The 22,427-nt window shown below is 38.9% G+C and overlaps 1 protein-coding gene across 2 annotated transcripts in view; it reads left to right on the top strand.

The window, feature by feature from the left end:
- The window catches only part of IL1RAP (interleukin 1 receptor accessory protein), a 154,007-nt gene that overhangs the window by 39,885 nt on the left and 91,695 nt on the right, over positions 1-22,427 (top strand). For both annotated transcript variants that reach the window (XM_005675119.3, XM_005675120.3), the window contains exon 2: positions 15,296-15,360. In XM_005675119.3, coding sequence (XP_005675176.1) covers positions 15,297-15,360 — 64 coding nt within the window. In that variant the 5' untranslated portion in view covers position 15,296. The remainder of the gene's footprint in view (positions 1-15,295; positions 15,361-22,427) is intronic.

The following is a 22,427-nucleotide window of genomic DNA, read 5'->3' as shown; positions in this document are numbered from 1 at the left end:
CTGTTGTTAGGAATCACACCTTTAACTTCAATCAAGCAAAGATTTTTTTCCCATATGTGTAATATATTAACACTAAAGTACAGAAATATTAAATGTACAAATTGCTGAATTTTTATAAATAAATGTACAAATTGCTGAATTTTTACAAATCCCCTTCTCCAGAGAATCTTCCCAACCTAGGGATTGAACCCAGGTCTCCCACATTGCAGGAGGCTGCTTTACCAGCTGAGCGACAAGGGAAGCTCAAGAATACTGGAGTGGGTAGCCTATCCCTTCTCCAGAGGATCTTCCTGACCCAGGAATCAAACTGGGGTCACCTGTATTGGGATCACAAGAATTGGTGGATTCTTTACCAAGTGAGCTCTCAGGGAAGCTCTAACACTAAAGTACATAAATATTAAATGTGCAAATTGCTGAATTTTTACAAATGCACCATCATGTAACTGGGCTTCCCTGGTGGCTCAGTGGTAAAGAATCCGCCTGCCAGTGCAAGAGACATGAGTTAAATCCTTGGGTCAGGAAGATCCCCTGGAGAAGGAAATAGCAACCCACTCCAGTATCCTTGCCTGGGAAATCCCTTGGATGAAGGAGACTGGCGGGCTACAGTCCATGGGGTCACGAAAGAGTTGGACATGACTTAGTGACTAAACAACAGCAGCATCATGTAACCATCACCTGACTAAGGAATAAAACATTACCTGACCTTGAAAGCCTCACTCTTTCTCCTCTCTGTTAATACAGCCAAAGGCTATCCATATTCTGCTTTGAATTAAGTCATTTAATAGACTTTGAGATCTCCACTCCTTCAAATGTTTAAAATCGAAACAAACAAACAAAAAATCCCATCTTATCATAATAAAAACCAATGTTGGTATACTTTTATAATAGTATGAAGTAAAGTAAAGTGAAAATAACTCAGTCATGCCCAACTCTTTGCAATTCCAAGGACCATAGCCTCCCAGGCTCCTCTGTCTATGGAATTCTCCAGGCAAGAATACCAGAGTGGGGGTAGCCATTCCCTTCTCCAGGGGATCTTCCTGACCCAGGGATCAAACCTGGGTCTCCTGCATTGCAGGTGGACTCTTTACTGTCAGAGCCACCCCAGAAGCCCCTTATAATAGTATAATACTTTGCAGTTAAAGTTTTCCACGTGTCACATCATTTGATCTTCTACAGCTACTCTACCAAGGCAGAGGCTTTCATTTCATTTTGAAAATGAGAGATTAGAGGTCTAGAGAAGGTAACCATCTGAACTATGATTTTTCCAAGCTCAAGTTTTTTATAAACTGAATCATTACAATCATGGCTTATCTGTAAGTTACAGAGGCCCGACTTACAATCATGACTGCTTTTCCAGAAATAGTTTGGAACTAAACTTGCACCTGGTATGTTCAAAAAGTAGAACATGGCATGTTTTGCTTAATGGTCAATGATCAACCTGAACCAAGTAATTTGGTCTGTTCTTTGTAAATGCTACTAAAAATAGCTCATCTGTCTCCTGTGCTGCAATTTCTGAAGTGTTTTTCATATATTGCCTCATTTAATGAGTTTATTATAAATGAAATTTGCTGAGAGTTATTTATGTTCCTGAACAGTGCTAAGTACTCTACAGGAGTTATCAAGTACACTACTCCCAACAAACTGATGAGGTAGGTATTATTAATAGTTCTTTCACCTCATGTAAAACTCAAGCCTCAGTATCCATAGGTACAGAATAGCTATCAAATTGTTCACCTACTGGGGAGAATGTACATTGGAATACTCTTCCTGCCCTAAGAAGGGTCCACAGATGTTAAATTAGTCATTGAGACAGTGACCAGGTTATAACTTTAAGTGTTTGCTGTGAATAATTCTCTTGTCCCAGGCCATCCATTATCATACAGTGAGACCTAGTACACCAAGTTCAGTGCACTTTCACCTTCTTCTGACTGAAAACCTAGTTCTAGTTCTCCTTTGTGAAAGGTGAGACTTAATGATGATATTTCTTCCCTCATCCCATGGAGCGTGTTGCTATTCAAAATATTAGAGAACAAAAGGAAATCAACCTGCTCACATTCTATTCCAAGCTTCTAAAGATGGCAGGTGGTATATTCTGTTATATATGTCCTCTCAGAGTTCCAAACACTTTGAAGCTATTTAGTTAGAAAGAAGAAGGCAGTATCTAAGAAGAGTGTGCTCATGTTTTCTGAACTTTGACTCTGCTGTTGTATCGAGGTTACCAACACTGGCTTGATGTGCTGAAAGTTGGAACAGTTTCATTGATCTCTCCATGTGCCTCCACTGCTAGGCTTTTTTGGGAACATTTCATACTTAACGATAGGACTGTGTTACTTTCAAAGTGATATTTGAAATAGAAACCAAATTCGGGTTAAAAGAGCGTTCATTTATTTAAATTGTCTAAAGGGGTTCATGAATCATTTGTGAAGCTTTTGAGAAATAAAAATCATGCGACTTACACATATCTTGTCAAATTAATATGCAATAAAATTGGCTTTTTTGGAAGTACAACTCTATGAATTTTAACTTATGGATAGACTCGTTTAATCATTGCCCCAATCAGGACATAGAACTGTTCTGTGTCCCAAACAACACCCTTGTGTTGTGTCTGTAGCAGGAGCTACTGTCTCTAGCCACTGATCTGTTCTATGTCACTTTAGTTTTGTCTTTTGAAAATGTCATTTAAATCTGGATGGTGGATATAATATTGAAACTGGCCTTTTTTTTTTTTTTCCCACCCAGCATAATGCCTTTGACACTCAGCTGTTGTTATCAACAGCTCATTGTCACACACTGATGCCAAGGAGTCTGTTTTGGGATTGTACCAGGGTTTGTTTGGATTTCTCAGGTGCTCAGTGGTAAAGAATCTGCCTGCTCGTACATGAGATATAGAAGGTTCCTGGTTCGGGAAGATCCCCTGGAGGAGAAAATGGCAACCCACTCCAGTACTCCTGCCTGGAAAGTCCCATGGACACAGGAGCCTGGTGGGCTACAGTCCATGGGGTCACAAAGAGTTGGACACAACTGAGTAACTGAGCAGACACAAACACACACACACACACACACACACACACACACACACACACACAAGGATTTATCTGTTTCCCAACTGAGGGACATTTGAGTTGTTTCTAGTTTATGGCAATTAATAATGGAGTCACTATAATCATTCATGTATAGGTTTTTGTCCAAACATAGTTTCCATTTCTCTTGCATAAATAGCTAGGAGTAGGATTGCTAGGTTCTATGGTATATGTGCGTTTACCTGGCTTCCCTGATGGCTTAGATGGCAATCTGCCTACAATGCCGGAGACCTGGGTTCGATCCCTGGGTTGGGAAAATCCCATGGAGGAGGACACGGCAACCCACTCCAGTATTCTTGCCTTGAGAATCCCCATGGACAGAGAACCCTGGAGGGGCTACCATCTATGGGGTCGCAAAGAGTTGGACATGACTGAGTGACTAAGCACACACAATTGAATAAGAAACTGACAAGGTGTTTTCTTAGGAGGCTGTACCATTTTGTAGTCTCAGCAGTAAGAGAGTTCCATTTTGTATTCTCTTCAGCATTTAGTATTGTATTTCTTTTTTCTTTTTAAGATTAGTTATTTTTATTTTCTGATGTGGACCATTTTTAAAAAGTCTTTATTGCGTCTGTTACAACACTGCTTCTGTTTTATGCATTGTTTTTTTTTGGCCAAGAGGCATATGGGATCTTAGCTCCATCACCAGGGATCAGACCTGCACGCTCTATGCTGGAAGGCAGAGTCTTAACCACTAGACTGCTAGGGAAGTTCCTACTGTCAGTATTTTTTACTTTAGTTTTTCTGAAAGGTGTTTAGTGGTATCTCATTTTATGGTTTTAATTTCCATTTCCTTATAGCTAATAATGTTGAATTTTGATAACATACCTCTTTAAGACTTTTGACATTTTAAAACTGAGTTGGTTGTAGTGTGATTCCTATAACTTTATTCTTCTTTGTCAAAATGGTTTCCTATATTTAAGGTATTTCTCTTTCCATATAAATTTTAGAATCAACTTGTGTATATCTGTAAAGATCTTTCTAGAATTTTTGATTGGAATTTCATTAAGTCTGTCAAATAATTTGGGGGAGAATTGGCATCTTTTTTATGTGGAGTCTTATAATCCATGAGCATGGTATATCTCTTGTATTATTTTCTGTTACCAATATGAAAATACCAGAAACTTAGTGGCTTAAAGCAACATCCAAAATTAATTAATTAATTAAAAATCATTTATTAACACCAGAGATTCTGTGAGTCAAAAGTGCAGGTTAGTATGGTTTAGTTGGTTCTCTGCTTAGGGCCTTACATGGCTAAATCAAAGGGATCAGGGTTGTCAGCAAGGTGGTGTTCCATACTGGAGGTGCTTAGAAAGATGACTCTTCAAGGTTGTTGACCAAATTCCACGCACTGTAGCTACAGGCCTGAGGTTCTTATTTCCTTACTGGTTGTCAGGTGAAAGTGAAGAGGAACTTTAAAGAGTCTCTTGATAAAAGTGAAAGAAGAGAGAGAAAATGCTGACTTAAAACTCAACATTCAAAAAACTAAGATCATGGCATCCAGTCCCATCACTTCATGGAAAATATTTGGGGAAACAATGGAAGCAGTGAGAGACTTTATTTTCTTGGTCTCTAAAATCACTGCAGATGGTGACTGCAGCCATGAAATTAAACAATGCTTGCTCCTTGGAAGAAAAGCTATGACAAACCTAGACACCATATTAAAATTAAGCACAGACGTTACTTTGTTGACTAAGGTCTGTCTAGTCAAGGCTATGGTTTTTCCAGTGGTCATGTATTGATTTGAGAGTTGGACTATACAGAAAGCTGACCACTGAATATCTAATGCTTTTGAACTGTGCTGTTGGAGAAGACTTTTGAGAGTCCCTTCAATTGCAAGAGATCAAACCAGTCAGTCCTAAAGGAAATCACTCCTGAATATTCACTGGAAAGACGGATGCTGAAGCTGAATCTCCAATACTTTGGCCACCTGATGTGAAGAGCTGACTCATTGGAAAACACCCTAAGGGTGGGAAAGATTGAGGGTAGGAGGAGAAAGGATGAGGATGAGAGGATGTATGGCATCACTGACTCGATGGACATGAGTTTGAGTAAGCTCTGGGAGTTGGTGATGGACAGGGAAGCTTGACGTGCTGCAGTCCATGAGGTCACAAAGAGTCAGACATGACTGAGCAACTGAACTGACTGTCAGCTGAAGATTTCTCCAGTTCTTTAATGCAACTGGCATTCCATGGCATGTTTCTATATTTATCTTTCAATATCAAAGACCTATAGCATTCTGCTCTTACTTCCCATTTCTTTGGCTCATCCTTTACTACAGTTCTCTGACTTTAGCCAGAGAAAGTTGTCTGGCTTTTAAGGGCTCATAATGCAGAGTTCCAAAGAATAGCAAGGAGAGATGAGAAAGCCTTCCTCAGTGATTAGTGCAAAGAAATAGAGGAAAACAATAGAATAGGAAAGACTAGAGATCTCTTCAAGAAAATTAGAGATACCAAGGGAACATTTCATGCAAAGATGGGCTCAATAAAGGACAGAAATAGTAGGGACCTAACAGAAGCAGAAGATACTAAGAGGAAGTAGCAAAAATACACAGATCTGTAAAAAAAAAAAAAAAAATCTTCATGACCAAGATAATCACGATGGTGTGATCACTCATTTAGAGCCAGACATCCTGGAATGTGACATCAAGTGGGCCTTAGAAAGCATCACTATGAACAAAGCTAGTGGAGGTGATGGAATTCCAGTTGAGCTATTTCAAATCCTAAAAGATGATGCTGTGAAAGTGCTGCACTCAATATGCCAGCAAATTTGGAAAACTCAGCAGTGGCCACAGGACTGGAAAAGGTCAGTTTTCATTCCAATCCCAAAGAAAGGCAATGCCAAAGAATGCTCAAACTACCACACAATTGCACTCATCTCACATGCTAGTAAAGTAATGCTCGAAATTCTCCAAGTCAGACTTCAGCAATACCTGAAATGTGAACTTTCAAATGTTCAAGCTGGTTTTAGAAAAGGCAGAGGAACCAGAGATCAAATTGCTAACATCCGATGGGTCATGGAAAAAGCAAGAGAGTTCTAGAAAGATATCTATTTCTGCTTTACTGACAATGTCAAAGCCTTTGACTGTGTGGATCACAATAAACTGTGGAAAAGGAAAGAGATGGGAATACCAGACCACCTGATCTGCCTCTTGAGAAACCTGTATGTAGGTCAGGAAGCAACAGTTAGAACTGGACATGGAACAACAGACTGGTTCCAAAGAGGAAAAGGAGTATGTCAAGGCTGTAAATTGTCACCCTGCTACTTAACTTATATGCAGTGTAGATTATGAGAAACGCTGGGTTGGAGGAAGCACAAGCTGAAATCAAGATTGTCGTGAGAAATATCAATAACCTCAGATATGCAGATGACACCACCCTTATGGCAGAAAGTGAAAAAGAACTAAAGAGCCTCTTGATGCAAGTGAAAGTGGAGAGTGAAAAAGTTGGCTTAAAGCTCAACATTCAGAAAATGAAGATCATGGTTCTGGTCCCATCACTTCATGGCAAATAAATGGTGAAACAGTGGAAAGAGTGGCTGATTTTATTTTGGGGTGGGGGGCTCCAAAATCACTGCAGATGGTGACTGCAGCCATGAAATTAAAAGACGCTTACTCCTTGGAAGGAAAGTTATGACCAACCTAGATAGCATATTCAAAAGCAGAGACATTACTTTGCCAACAAATGTTCCTCTAGTCAAGGCTATGGTTTTTCCAGTAGTTATGTATGGATGTGATTGTTGGGCTATAAAGAAAGCTGAGCACCGAAGAATTGATGCTTTTGAACTGTGGTGTTGGAGAAGACTCTTGATAGTCCCTTGGACTGCAAGGAGACTCAACCAGTCCATCCTAAAGGAGATCAGTCTTGAGTGTTCATTGGAAGGAGTTATGTTGAAGCTGAAACTCCAGTACTTTGGCCACCTGTTGCGAAGAACTGACTCATTTGAAAAGACCTTGATTCTTGGAAAGATTGAAGGCAGGAGAAGAGGGGACAAGAGAGGATGAGATGGTTGGATGGCATCACTGACTCCATGTACATTAGTTTGGGTAAACTCTGGGCGTTGCTGATGGGCAGGGAGGCCTGGAGTGCTGCAGTGTATGGGGTCACAAAGAGTCGGACATGACTGAGCAACTGAACTGAACTGAACTGAATGGTTAGTTCAAGCCCATTGTGAATAATCCAGTATAATCTCTGTGTTTTAAACTCTATAATCTTAATTACATTTGTAAAATTACTTTTGCCAAGTGAAGTAACATTACGGGTTCCAGAGATTAGGGCATGAAGGCCATCTTGACAATCACGTATTTAGTTTCTTTGGTTTCTTATCAATGTTTTGTAAATTTCAGCATACAGATTTTACATATGTTTGATTAAGCTTTTTAGCTGAACATTTTAGTTTTTCTTTGAGTTATTGTAACCATATTAAAAAATCTTTATAATTGTTCATTGCTAGTTTATAGTAATATGTTTAATTTTTGTGCGTTGACTACATGTTCTGTAATCTTGCTAACCATATTTAGTTCTATTTATAAATAGATTCCTTAGGACTTTCTATGTTGAAAATCATGTCATCTGTGTATAGCCTTATTTCATGGGTAAGACTTCTAGAATGATGTTGAATAGTACTAGGAATATCCTTTCCTTGCTCCTTAAAGCATTCAGTCTTTTAACATTAGATGTAATGTTAGCTGTACGTTTTTTATTAGATGCTCTTTTGCCATTTGAGTAAGTTCCCTCCTATACTTAGGTTCCTGAGAATTTGTATCATGAATGGGTATTGAATTTGGTCAAGTACTGTTCCTGCATCAATTGATATGATGATGTGGTTTTTCTTCTTTAAATCTGTGAAAATACTGAAACCATCTTGAATTCCTGGGATAAACTCTGCTTGATTGTAGAATATCTGTAAATTTGTTTTCTTGTGCTATCTATGGTAGGTTTTGTAATGAGAGCAATATTGATGCCATTAAACGAATTGGAACAGTTTTGTCCTCTTTAATTTTCTGGAGGAAATTGTGTAGAATTGATGTTATTAATTCTTTAAATGTTTGGTAGAATTCACCAGTGAAACCACCAATGCTTAAATATTTATTTTTTGGAAGATTTCTACCTACACATGCAATTTCTTTTTATTAATTATAGGACCATTCAGATTGTCCATTTAATTTTGGGTGAACCTTGGTAACTTGTGGTTTTTGAGATGGTCCATTTTATCTAAATTGTGGCATTTGTGTGCCTAGAGTTTTTAGTATTGCCTTATTATAATTTTAATGCTGTGTAATCAGTAGTGAAATACCCTCTTTTATTCCTAACATTAGTGATATGTGTTTTACTTTCCTTCTTGATTCTCCTGGCTAAAGATTTAGCCATTTTATTTTTCTTTTCAAGGAACCAGCTTTTGGCTTTGTTATTTTTTCAATGCATATAATTATTTCTGGTCTAAAAATCTTTGAGAAAGAGAAAAAGGAGGCAACAAAGGAGGAGATGGTTGGATGGCATCACCAACTCAATGGACATGAGTTTGAGCAAATTCCAAAAGATAGTGAAGGACAGGGAAGCCTGGCATACTACAGTCCATGGGGTCTCAAAGAGTCTGACACAGCTTAGTGACTGAACAATAGAAATCTTTATCTCCATTCTTTATTATTTCCCTCATTTTGCTTGCTTGGTTTAGTTTTCTCTTCTTTTTGTAGGTTCTTAAGGTAAAATATTAGATTATTTTCTTGGGATCTTTATTATTTTTTTATTGTGAACATTTAATACAGAAAATTATTCTCTAAGCACTGATTTAACTGTATCCCATGCATTTTGGTATGTTGGATTTTCACTTTTGCTCAGTTCAAAATATTTTCTAATTTCCCTTGAAGGACCTAAGCTACTCAATTTTGTTAAAGAAGACTACATTTTGTAAAAATTCCCAGAAAAGAGCTTTGTGGAAATCCCTTAACCTCACCCCACCACCCTGGGACCAATCAGAACCCGTGGCCAGCCTGGGAAATGGGAACCGATCAGAACCTGTGGCCAGCCTGGGAAATGAAAACCAATCAGAACCCAACACCTAACCCTTCCACAGAAGGTAACCAATTAGACGTCTCCCAACCCAGAAACTCCTGTTTTTCAAATTTTTCGTACAAGAATACCCTATATAAGCAATGAAACCCAGAGCTCGGGGCTCCTCCCTATAGCTGCTGCGTCGGTATCGGTGGGAGCCCCAGCTCGAGCTTGGTAATAAAAACTCTCTTGCTTTTGCATCGGATATTGGCTCCCCGGTGGTCATTGGGAGATTTCGCGACTTGGGCGTAACACCCTCAAGACTTGCTCTTTGTTCCATGTATTATTTAGAAGTATATTTTTTAGTTCCTAAATCTTTGGAGATTTTTCATGTTATTTATTTATTTATATTTATAGTTTAATTCTATGGTTAGAGATATACTTTGAATTCCTTTAAATTTGTTTAAGTTTGATTTATGGTGCATGATATTGTGGTGAATGCTTATGCATACTTGAACAGAATGTGCTATTGCTTCCAATTTAGAGTCTTCAAAAAGTTGCTCCATGTACTCTCGCCAGGTTTATAGCTACATTCATTAAGAAAGACAAAGTGGAATATGCTTACTTCATAATACCCAGATTCAGAGCCTATTATGTTACTTTGCTGAAAGGTTTTGAAGCAAAACCTGCTCAAACATTATCAGTATATTAGAAAAAGGAAAAGAAAGATCTAGATGGAATTCAGGCTCAAGGATACTTGAGCTGCAGGTTGGGCTGCAGGGCTGATCCTGCATGTGGATGACCGTCTAGCTTCTGTGACTTGGTGTTAATGTCCAAGTATTCAGTGGACAAGTCAAAGCGCAGGGTATCTGTCAACGACAAATGAAGCAGATAAAGCTTCATGGTTAGAGGAGGTTTATCCAGCTTAGAGTAAGATATTACAGGGAAAATAAATGCAGGCTCCTAGAACAGAGTGCTACTAAGAACTAAGTTGAAGGACCATGCCCCAACAAGGTTGCTGAGATTCAGAGAATGGCTATGATCTAATTATGGAGCTGCATATGGAATTAAGGAAACCGATGGATGAATCTAGTCTGTGGTCTTGTGAAATACTGTTGTATAGAAGGAAGATTGAGCTAATGATGATTCAGAGATAATCTGAATTATTATCTAGGGGTAGATAGCCTAGTTTCAGCCTATCTCCTGGTCAGTGAGAAAATCCAGTGATCAGGGCAAACTCAGAGGTAAGGAAATTTTGAAGCTTAATGTCGCTAGAGAAGGCAGACACTGGAAAGATTAATTTGCATGGATAGATGTTAAAGTGAATATGTAATCAGTTCAGTTCAGTTCAGTTCAGTTCAGTCGCTCAGTCGTGTCCGACTCTTTGCGACCCCATGAATCGCAGCATGCCAGGCCTCCCTGTCCATCACCAACTCCCAGAGTTCACTCAGATTCATGTCCATCGAGTCAGTGATGCCATCCAGCCATCTCATCTTCTGTCGTCCCCTTCTCCTGCCCCCTATCCCTCCCAGCATCAATGTCTTTTCCAATGAGTCATCTCTTCTCATGAGGTGGCCAAAGTACTGGAGTTTCAGCTTTAGCATCATTCCTTCCAAAGAAATCCCAGGGTTGATCTCCTTCAGAATGGACAGGTTGGATCTCCTTGCAGTCCAAGGGACTCTCAAGAGTCTTCTCCAACACCACACTTCAAAAGCATCAATTCTTTGGCACTCAGCCTTCTTCACACTCCAACTCTCACATTCATTCATGACTACTGGAAAATCCATAGCCTTGACTAGATGGACCTTAGTCAGCAAAGTAATGTCTCTGCTTTTGAATATGCTATCTAGGTTGGTCATAACTTTTCTTCCAAGGAGTAAGTGTCTTTTAATTTCATGGCTGCAGTCACCATCTGCAGTGATTTTGGAGCCCCCCAAAATAAAGTCTGACACTGTTTCCACTGTTTCCCCATCTATTTCCCATGAAGTGATGGGACCAGATGCCATGATCTTCGTTTTCTGAATGTTGAGCTTTAAGCCAACTTTTTCACTCTCCTCTTTCACTTTAATCAAGAGGCTTTTAAGTTCCTCTTCACTTTCTGCCATAAGGGTGGTGTCATCTGCATATCTGAGGTTATTGATATTTTGAAATCCCGGCAATCTTGATTTCAGCTTGCGTTTCTTCCAGTCCAGCGTTTCTCATGATGTACTCTGCATAGAAGTTAAATAAGCAGGGTGACAATATACAGCCTTGAATATGTAATAGCAATCTTTATTATCATGTTGGTTACGTAGAACTAAGTACATATTTGAAACTTCTTGCTAGGTGATGTAGACGTTATACTAGGAAACAATGGCATTGAATATAAGGTAAGCACTAATATCTAAGAGGGAAAGTGTGGAATGATCATATAGTAAACAAAATGCAGGGAAGGATGGCTAGGAATTTATTGTATTTAGGTTCCAGTCATCTGAAGCAAAGGCAGAAGCTATTAAATCCCATCACAATAATGTAACGCTAGGTTGTACTTCAGACCATGAGAAACTGCATTATTAGATAGATTCCTTTTGTTTTCTGATTGTTTCTCCAGGTCTAAAAATACCCAGTCCCACTCTCCATAAGAAATGAGAATTAAAAGCTTATTACTGGACTTCCCTGGTGGTCCAGTGGTTAAGATTCCAGCCTTCCACTGCAGGGGGTGTGGCAGGTTCGATCTCTGGTCTGGGAAGTTCTGCATGCTGCAGTGCAGCCAAAAATAAAATAAAATAAAATAAAAAAATTGTATTACTTGTAACAATAGTAAACTTCTGAGGCTGAGTGCAAGTCTGTGTTAAATGAATCAATCTTGTCAGAAATATTTCAGATCATTGGTACCTTTAGTCTTTTAAAACCAGCCTGCACAATCATATTTTCTTTTCAGTCTGATTTATTCTGATGCATTACAAGGCAGGACTGACCCTGGATTTGTATTTCCACACGTTATTTTAAGTTTACCTTGGTAACCTGACTCGTTGCCTCCAGCATAATCCAGTTACTCCTGGGATTATCAATTTAGGCTCTCAATCACACACTAATTAGAATGTCTTCAAAGTGTTGCCATAGGAACTCAGCAGCTTATAAACAGGCAAACTGTGAAAGTAGAGAGGTGTGAGGCTTTTTTTGTTTTAATAGCCAAAAACAATTTGGGAGGTTAGAATCCTTTAGCATATCTGAGTATTGGAACTGAGATTACTTTGCCTTGTATCAGCAATTAAATGTCTACTTGCTCTCTGTTGACAAGGACTAAACAGAATTATTAATTACTTTTGTTAATGGATGTCTTGGATGAGGACATAGGTGGAATGTTCATCAAGTTTATGGATGACACAAAACTAGAAGCATAACAATTATTGTGATGATCGACTGAGGAATCAAGTTGATTTCAAGACAGAATTTAGTGGTAACCCATCCAATGTGTGCCTTGAGGAATGACCTCCATACAGCATAATTTGATCACCGTATCATTCCTCTGATCAGAAAATTTCAGTGATTCCCTCCTTGCTGTTTAAATTAATCCCAAGTTCTTAGCCTACTGTTCAAGACCTTGCAATATTCTGATCCTAAAACCCTATGCTTTCCACCAAAATCTTTTATAGTTCTTTCCCTAATACCCTGTGCTTGAGTCAAACTGAATTATTTATAGACGATTTCCTATTTATGTTCCATGCTTTCCTCTGAGCATTATTCTCCAGTGAGTTTCTTTCCCCGACACTTTCCTTCTGCCTCAATTCTAAATTTCCAAACCACTTCATTCAGTTTAAAGCTACCTCTTCTATTTAGTCTTCTTTGACTGCCTTAGCTGGAGTAATCTCTTTCTTTTACTAATCTTCAATAACACTTATCAGCTCCTGTCTATTTTTATCACTTTACTTTGTATTGTAGCTATTTCTTGCACACACTTTAAGTTTCTGTTAGACTCTGCTTAGTGCTCAAACTTCCGTCTGATAAATCTTTGAACATCCTGCAGTGCCTCTGCATGTCTGTTGTTCAAAGTTGATGATGCTGAAGTGGTTTGCATGTGGTTTATTTCCTCTACTGGGGATAAGTGCCTTTAGAGAAAGCCCTACATCTTGCTTGAGAGAGGTCTCTGCAATTATAGGCTAGTGACTTGTAAACAGAAAGTGTTCAATACATGTTTTATTGAATTAAAGAATGCCAAAAGGAAAACTCCCTAAGGTAATGGTATAAGAATTAGAAGGGAATGGTGGTGTTAAGAGACATTTAATTTCTGAGATAAAATGTTGTTTAAGATATAATAAACTCTCCTGTGATTTATGTTGCTGTTGTTCAGTTGCCAAGTCATGTCTGACTCTTTGCAACTCCATGGACCTTATACAAGTCCAGTATGCCAAGCTTCCCTGTCCCTCACCATCTCCTGTAGTTTGCCCAAGTTCATGCCCAATGAATCGGTGATGCCATCCAACCATCTCATCCTCTGTTGTGCCCTTTTCCTCCTGCTGTCGATCTTTCCCAGCATCAGTATCTTTTCCAGTGAGTTGGCTCTTCGTGTCAGGTGGCTAAAGTATTGAAGCTTCAGCTTCAGGATCAGTCCTTCCAAAGAGTATTCAGGGTTGATTTCCTTTAAGATTGACTGGTTTGATCTCCTTGCTTTCCATGGGACTCTCATGTACAATCATGCTAAGAAAGAAGCACAATAGAGATTTTTGGTGATGTGTGGCCAATAGAGGTGACAAGTGTATGAAACTTGCATCCTCCTTTAAAATGACCACACATTCTGGATGGCTTGAACAGTACTGGTTTATACCTTTTGTTTCAGTGTAGCACTCTTATAAATGCATTTCAAATGCTGTTAGTAGGTCACCCTATTTATTAAATACTTCTATGATTTTTAGACTACTGTGTTACTGTGAAACTTATGACATAGGCTAATATTTGGGATAATAGATGTCGTTTGTCAGGTGTGGATATAAATCTCATCTCTGCCACCTAGTAGAAATATGATCTGGACAAGTTACCAAGACCTCTGTAATTACCCCCACCCATATGGCTGTTATGTTCAAAATAGAGAGTGGAGGTCCTTGATATGGAATTTCTCAATAATATTCAGGTTTCAGTATTTATAACCCCACAGAGGTTTTATCAGGGGCCAGATATGTCTAGAGTACTGGGGAAGGAAATAGTCAACAGAGTTGTTATACCTCTAGCCCTTCTGCATTAAAGATCACACAACCAAATAAAAGGGCATCGTTCTTGCTAGTGAACTGTTTCAGCTGGTTACCAACAGAACGGCTAAACATCACAGAAACTGGAATCCAGCGTCATTTGTCTCTTGAGTAGGAAGAGAAGAGCATCAGTAAGACATGAAGGTTATACATTTCCCTTTACGATAAATTCAGAGCATGTTGGACTGCAAACCAAATCTGAATCTAGGATTTCTAGACTTTCTGTTCCTCACTAAGAAGAAAAAGTGTCTAGATAATAAAACATTTCCAAGTGGAAATAAACCAAGACAATATGATGAAGGGTAAGAAGAACAAACTTATCTGCCAGAAATTCAACTCTGATGAAAAAAAAAAAATCTAAAAGAAACTATTTTTAAGTAGGCAGAGTTCAGTGATTAAGAGACCATTCTAGGGCCAGGCTGTTGTAATTTAATCATCACCCTACCACTTTCTGGGGCTTCCCAGCTGCTGCAAGTGGTAAAGAATCTGCCTGTTAGTGCAAGAGACTCAAGAGACGAGGGTTTGATCCCTGGGTCTTCAGGAAGATCCCCTGGAGAAGGGAATGGCAACCTACTCCAGTATTCTTGCCTGGAAAATTTCATGGATAGAGGAGCCTGGCAGACTACAGTCCATGGGGTTGCAAAGAGTTGGACGTGACTGAGCACGCACACGCTAGATGCACCAGTTACCCTTTTGTAGCCAAAGGATCTTTTATGTTATTTACACTTGTCTCTGTTTTCTTACCTGTAATATGGAGATATAAAAAAAGCCTATCTGCCTGGTTGGTTCTGACAATATTAACATTGTAAAATTGTTATAATTTTGATTGTGTAAGTTTTTATAAATATTAAAAATGTATTATAAATATAATTATATTTTTGTGTTAATATTGTAGAAGTCTTAAAACAGTTTCTAGTCGATAGTCAGCCTACATATGCACTAGTATTATTTAAGCACTTGAGGGTAATAAGTACTCTCCTTGCCTTTGTATTTGTATTGACAGGATGGGACTTCTGTGGTGTGTAATGAGTCTGTACTTCTATGGGATCCTGCAAAGCGATGCCTCAGGTAAGTGAACGTCTTTTAACAATCTGTTAAGATGCAGATAACACATAGAGTAATGTCGTATGTCTGAAAATGGGTTGAGACCATAATGTTGCTTATTTTCGTTGACTTCTGTGGTAATATAAATCTTATATTTGACAGAATCATATAGTTTTGATGGTGGCAAGAATTGCTGAAATCTTTAGTCTTTATGGGACAAAGTACACTGGGGGGACTGGTTTGGTGTGTTTGATTATAGACATTTATCTTCACCTTCACATCTAAGGCAACTAGAATCATATTTCTTCCCCTTACCTCAGGTCCTATAGGAAAAGAAATGACAGTGATGGTGCATGACTTCTGTTTTCCAAACTTGAGCCAGTGGTGGAGAAAGCCTTGGTGGTAACAGCCCATTGATACCTTATAAAAACAAATAAATAAAGATAGAGTTTTGCTCTGATGACTCCTGCAATGGAGGAGACCCAAGAGACACAGGTTCAGTGCTTCAGTTGGGAAGATCCCCTGGAGAAGGAAATGACAATCCATTTCAGTATTCTTGCCTGAAAAGTCCCATGGACAGAGGAGACTGGAGGCCTACAGTCCAAAGGGTCACAGAAAGTCGGACATGGCTGAGCAACTATGCACACAGAGAGCACACATAGGAAAGAAAGAACCTATCATTAGGTTCATTCTTTCTTTGGATGTTACTTCATGAACATAAGAAGTTGCAGCCAAAATATTTATTGAGTTTAAATAACCAAACTCAGCTATCATGGACATGGTTCGTATGACATCAGAGTTACAGGGGACTTGACAGTCTGTCTTTGTGGGTCTCATCTCATCTGTAGAAGTACTGCTCAGAACTATTTGATGGTATCTCTAACTAGTGATCATCTCATTTTGGCCCATTGTGTCTTTGGGCTGATCACATTATTAGAAAATTTTATTACTACATATAACTGAAATTTGTTTTTAGTCACATCCATACATTTCTTTGGTTCAACCGCTTGATTTAAATGGAAAATACCTCATCCCATGAGTCTCTAGTTTTAATTCAAGGAACTGAGTTATCTTCATTTAAAGAAAAACATTCCCATGTATAATTTCCCTGATGATCATGGATCATACTTTGAATATCATTGCTTTAATTCTTCTTCTATGTGAGAGGCCAACAGAGATGTTTAACAGGGGTCACCAAACCATGGCCATGTTCTCCCGTATATACCTTCAACTTTTCTTCATGTGGCATCAATTTGAGCCTTCCTACTATCCTGATTATTTTTCCTGTGTGTGTTTTGGCTTTGCTATACCACTTAAGGCATTTTATTGGAAACCAAAAATAGCACTAAAAGAGGGGTATAACTTGGACAGAGGACAGCTCAAAGCCAAGAGAAGGAGAGAGAACTTCTAACCTTGTTGGCCCTTAGGGGCTTTACAGAGGAGAGGATATATTATAAGCAGGACTGATATTCAGCTGGGATTCACTAGTATAGGGCTCTACTGCCTGTTGAAACCAGCATCTACCCTGCTTAACTGAGTGTCCCATTTGTCTGGCCAGTTTTGTGATGTCCTGATTTTAAATATGTTGAGTATAACCCCGATAGTAGTTTCTTATTTGATTTAGTTCTGTCCTTGAATGGTATCTTCTTACAGAGGCCTTCCTTAACCATCTTAACTAAAATATCCTGCCACTCACTCCAGTCCTCTATCCTTCTTTAGTTTTCCTCATAACATTCAGTATTTTTTGTCACTGTGTCAATCATTCTCATCCTTTTTTCCTCCTCCTTTTTCATGTTCTTTTTCCTTTCCAATCTCTGTTTTCCTCTCCTTTCTTTCTTTCTCTCTTTCTCTTCCACAGTTCAGTTCAGTTCAGTTGCTCAGTCATGTCCGACTTTTTGCAACCCCATGAATCGCAGCACACCCAGTCCATCACCAACTTCCGGAGTTCACTCAGATTCATGTTCACCGAGTCAGTGATGCCTTCCAGCCATCTCATTCTCTGTCGTCCCCTTCTCCTCCTGCCCCCCATCCCTTGCAGCATCAAAGTCTTTTCCAATGAGTCAACACTTTGCATGAGGTGGCCAAAGTACTGGAGTTTCAGCTTTAGCATCATTCCTTCCAAAGAAATCCCAGGGCTGATCTCCTTCAGAATGGACTGGTTGGATCTTCTTGCAGTCCAGGGGACTCTCAAGAGTCTTCTCTAATACCACAGTTCAAAAGCATCAATTCTTCGGCGCTCAGCTTTCTTCACAGTCCAACTCTCATATCCATACATGACCACTGGAAAAACCATAGCCTTGACTAGATGGACCTTTCTTGGCAAAGTAATGTCTCTGCTTTTCAATATGTTACCTAGGTTGGTCATAAATTTTCTTCCAAGGAGTAAGCGTCTTTTAATTTCATGGCTGCAGGCATCATCTGCAGTGATTTTGGAGCCCCCAAAAATAAGGTCTGACACTGTTTCCACTGTTTCCCCATCTATTACCCATGAAGTGATGGAACCGGATGCCATGATCTTTGTTTTCTGAATGTTGAGCTTTAAGCCAACTTTTTCACTCTCCACTTTCACTTTCATCAAGAGGCTTTTGAGTTCCTCTTCACTTTCTGCCATAAGGGTGGTGTCATCTGCCTATCTGAGGTTATTGATATTTCTACCGGCAATCTTGATTCCAGCTGTGCTTCATCCCGCCCAGGGTTTCTTGTGATGTACTCTGCATAAAAGTTAAATAATCAGGGTGACAATATACAGCCTTGACGTACTCCTATTTGGAACCAGTCCGTTGTTCCACGTCCAGTTCTAACTGTTGCTTCCTGACCTGCATACAGGTTTCTTAAGAGGCAGGTCAGGTGGTCTGGTATTCCCATCTCTTTCAGAATTTTCCACAGTTTATTGTGATCCACACAGTCAAAGGCTTTGGCATAGTTAATAAAGCAGAAATAGATGTTTTTCTGGAATTCTCTTGCTTTTTCAGTGATCCAGCAGATGTTGGCAATTTGATCTCTGGTTCCTCTGCCTTTTCTAAAACCAGCTTGAATGTCACAGAGTTCACGGTTCATGTATTGCTGAAGCCTGGCTTGAAGAATTTTGAGCATTGCTTTACTAGCATGAGAGATGAGTGCAATTGTGCAGTAGTTTGAGCATTCTTTGGCATTGCCTTTCTTTGGAATTGGAATGAAAACTGACCTTTTCCAGTCCTGTGGCCACGGCTGAGTTTTCCAAATTTGCTGGCATATTGAGTGCAACACTTTCACAGCATCATCTTTCAGACTTTGAAACAGCTCAACTGGAATTCCATCTCCTCCACTAGCTTTGTTCGTAGTGATGCTTTCTAAGGCTCACTTGACTTCACATTCCGGGATGTCTGGCTCTAGGTGAGTGATCACACCATTGTGATTATCTGGATCATGAAGTTCTTGGATACACAGTTCTTCTGTGTATTCTTGCCACCTCTTCTTAATATCTACTGCTTCTGTTAGGTCCATACCATTTCTGTCCTTTATCGAGCCCTCTTTGCATGAAATATTCCCTTGGTATCTCTAATTTTCTTGAAGAGATCTCTAGTCTTTCCCATTCTGTTGTTTTCCTCTGTTTCTTTGCATTGGTCGCTGAGGAAGGCTTTTTTATCTCTTCTTGCTATTCTTTGGAACTCTGCATTCAGATGCTTATATCTTTCCTTTCCTCCTTTGCTTTTCACTTCTCTTCTTTTCCCAGCTGTTTGTAAGGCCTCCTCAGACAGCCATTTTGCTTTTTTGCGTTTCTTTTCCATAGGGATGTTCTTGATCCCTGTCTCCTTTAATGTCACAAACCTCCGTCCATAGTTCATCAGGTACTCTATCAGATCTAGTCCCTTAAATCTATTTCTCACTTACACTATATAATCATATGGGATTTGATTTAGGTCATACCTGAATGGTCTAGAGGTTTTCCCTACTTTCTTCAACTTAAGTCTGAATTTGGCAATAAGGAGTTCATGATCTGAGCCACAGTCAGCTCCTGGTCTTATTTTTGTTGACTGTATAGAGATTCTCCATCTTTGGCTGCCAAGAATATAATCAATCTGATTTCGGTGTTGACCCATCTGTTGATGTCCATGTGTAGAGTCTTCTCTTGTGTTGTTGGAAGAGGGTGTTTGCTGTGACCAGTGCATTGATAAGTATAGGTAGGAATATATATATAAAATGAATGAAAAACTGTCCCTTCACATTTTTTTTTTTTGCCCAAGTTGGTCAACTATATAATTGGTCAATTATAAAGTTTATAATAGAACTTGTTTGTATTCATACTAGCAATTCATCAATGTAGTTTTATGTCCTCACCTTGAAGGGAAATGGAAAAATGACCTTGTTAACCTTGTTAGAGATCAATGAATTCTCAGGAGGTAGTGGCTCATTAGGGCTGGTGCCTCCCCACTGGTCCTGGCAGTGTTGCTTTTCTGAATGACCTTTACTGTAATCCATCCAAGGAGCCCCCACCACCACCCCCTCAGATGTTGTTGGAGAGTGAGCTTTTTACCCAGGAACTGACTCATAATTCTGCCAGGGAAGCTGATTTCTTGAATAAAATACGTTCTCATACCAGCCCCATTGAGTCACCATGGGAGCAGGAAACATGTTGTAATGCCCTCGGCCCATCTGGCCCATATTCACTTGCCTTCCTTATGAAAAGGTATATTGTGTCTGTGTCTGTGATGCACTTCCTAGTTGGAAGGAGAGGAACAAAAAGTAAGTGTTATTGACAAAAATAAAAGGGGAACTGGCTCTGAGCTATGAGAGGGAAAAAGGGATCCGATGAACCAACCTCTCCTGCATCATGCCTTTTACAACAGAGTAGATGACAGTAGGCTGGTTAGGCTTTCAAAGGCCCTTCCTGTGCTTCAGGTACCCACGTTAACGGAACCACAGGATTGATGTGAACAAAGAGCGGTATCTTGAAAACCCTAAAGCTCTGTACATGCTTGTGATATTTGTTTTATCTTGTTCCTCTGGACTCCTTCGTGTGGGCCCTTCTCTAAAGGAAAGTCCCAAATTTTAAAAAGAAATCACAATGACACAACAGTTTTATTTCTATGTGGAGCATTTCAAATACAGTCAACTGGACTTTAAGGCACACAATTCTGACTAGAAAGCATAGTCTTTCTATAGCAGTACTGTGATTTCCATCTTCACTGGGGAGTGTGGAATCAACATTTCATTTCTGATAGTAATAAAAGCAAATAATCAAAAATCAGTATTTACTCTCTTTTAAGGAATTAAAGCTTGAAAGATTTTAGTAGTGATAATATAATTATAATGTTACAGTTATAGAGGTGATAATAAAGCTCCCTTTGCTGAAATAAAGTTTGATTTGAATTTTACATATTCTTTGTCATTTAGTTCTCACACCCAAAACACAGCAGTCAAGGTATTTTAACTCCCTATTAGGGGTCAGAAAATTAGAATCAGAGTGGCTGAGAGCTATCCAAAGTCATACAGCTAGTACTTAACAAAACTGTGACAGCAGCTATTTCCTCAGTTCCTAAGATAGATATTATTTTTACTAAATACATTCCCCTTGGACTCTACTAGCATATAAATAATTTAGAAAAATATATTAAGATCCCAGGGATCATGAGTTTTGCTAACTGTTAAAGGACCACCCTGTAATAGATTGTTATGTTTTTTAATTAATACATGAGAATTATTTTTACTCCCTCTTCCCCCTCATTTGAGATGTTTTCTACCCACAAGGAAGAAAATCACTGTAATGTAAGCTCAAGACTCAATATTTCCATTTTTGCTTACCATGCAATTAAATATTTCCAATATTATATGCAAAGAAGCTCTCCTTTGCAAGGTTCTAAAAGCAAACTGATTTGTCACACACTTCTCTTTTGGTGTGTTTCTTTGGCAGCATGTTAGAAAGTTGAACTGTTAAAGCCACCTTTAGAGTAGAAATAAATATTCAGAAATTGTGATTCCAAGTTGGGGAGGTAGTTAGAATGGTACCATGTATAATCTGATGAATTTGAAAAATGCTGCTATCTCAAAATTATTTGCTGCAGACCATATGAAAAATGATAGCAATGAATTTTCTTCCCCAAATGCACACGCATGCGTGCGCGCGCATACACACACACTCACATCTTTGAATACAGCTTTTTATTTCAGAGTCAACAAACTGTTGACTGTGTGCCAGGTGCAGGGCTAGATTTTTCACACATTATCATTAGTTTCACAGAAAACACTGTGATGGGGGTGGGGTGTAGAAATTCTTACAACCCTCTTATAAATTAGGAAATATAGAGCTGGGGTAGGGGGCGAGTAGGGAGGAAAAGGTGAGAGGGGAGTGTGGGGTTGGCCTCAGTTAGCAGTACTTCTGATAGGGTTTCAAAGGCCATCTTTCCTCCAAAAGCCAAGCTCTTTCTTTTATACCACATTGCCTAACCTTAGGGCTTTCTTATGCTAACAGAGGTAAGATTCCCTGATGTTTTTATCATTATTTTTAAGAAATTTGCCGAGTGGAAATAATAGTGTGACTTATTGGAAATGAATTACACTATGTAGCATTGTGGCTTAGCAGGAATCAAGATATTGATTCAAGATCTGACTGTTTAGCTTAATGAGCTGTTTAATGACATTAAGGTCATTTAATCATGCTGTTTCTCTGTGTCCTTACATATAAACCAAAGCAACCAACCGATTAGCAACAGCAAACCTAACCATCCAGCCAACTAAACCAACTGACAATAGCAAAATCTCAACCAGTTCTTCATTATTGCTTTTTTATTAAAGAACATTGTGGGTCTTACAATAAACCATGGACATATCCAAGATACACCATTCCTATTATTTAATTATTTCTAATGACAAATATTTATCTTACAGTGATTTCACTTTATTCTAAATATCATGTGTTTGACCATTTAATATTGTTAGAATCCAGGGTAAATAATGAAGAGTTCTTATTGTAAGAATCTTACGGTCAAGTCTGAGAGAAAGAAGAGAAAAAAAATACCAAACAAAATTGCATGAGAGAGCAGAGAAAGTTATTAATCCTGTAGGGCAGTATTGAAGATTTCTCAATCAAAGAACAACTGCTCTTTTCTAGGAGA

Source organism: Capra hircus, chromosome 1, assembly GCF_001704415.2.
Source record: "Capra hircus breed San Clemente chromosome 1, ASM170441v1, whole genome shotgun sequence".
Lineage (NCBI taxonomy): Eukaryota > Metazoa > Chordata > Mammalia > Artiodactyla > Bovidae > Capra > Capra hircus.
Note: the sequence above shows the minus strand (reverse complement) of the source record. Positions and strands in the feature narration are given on the sequence as shown.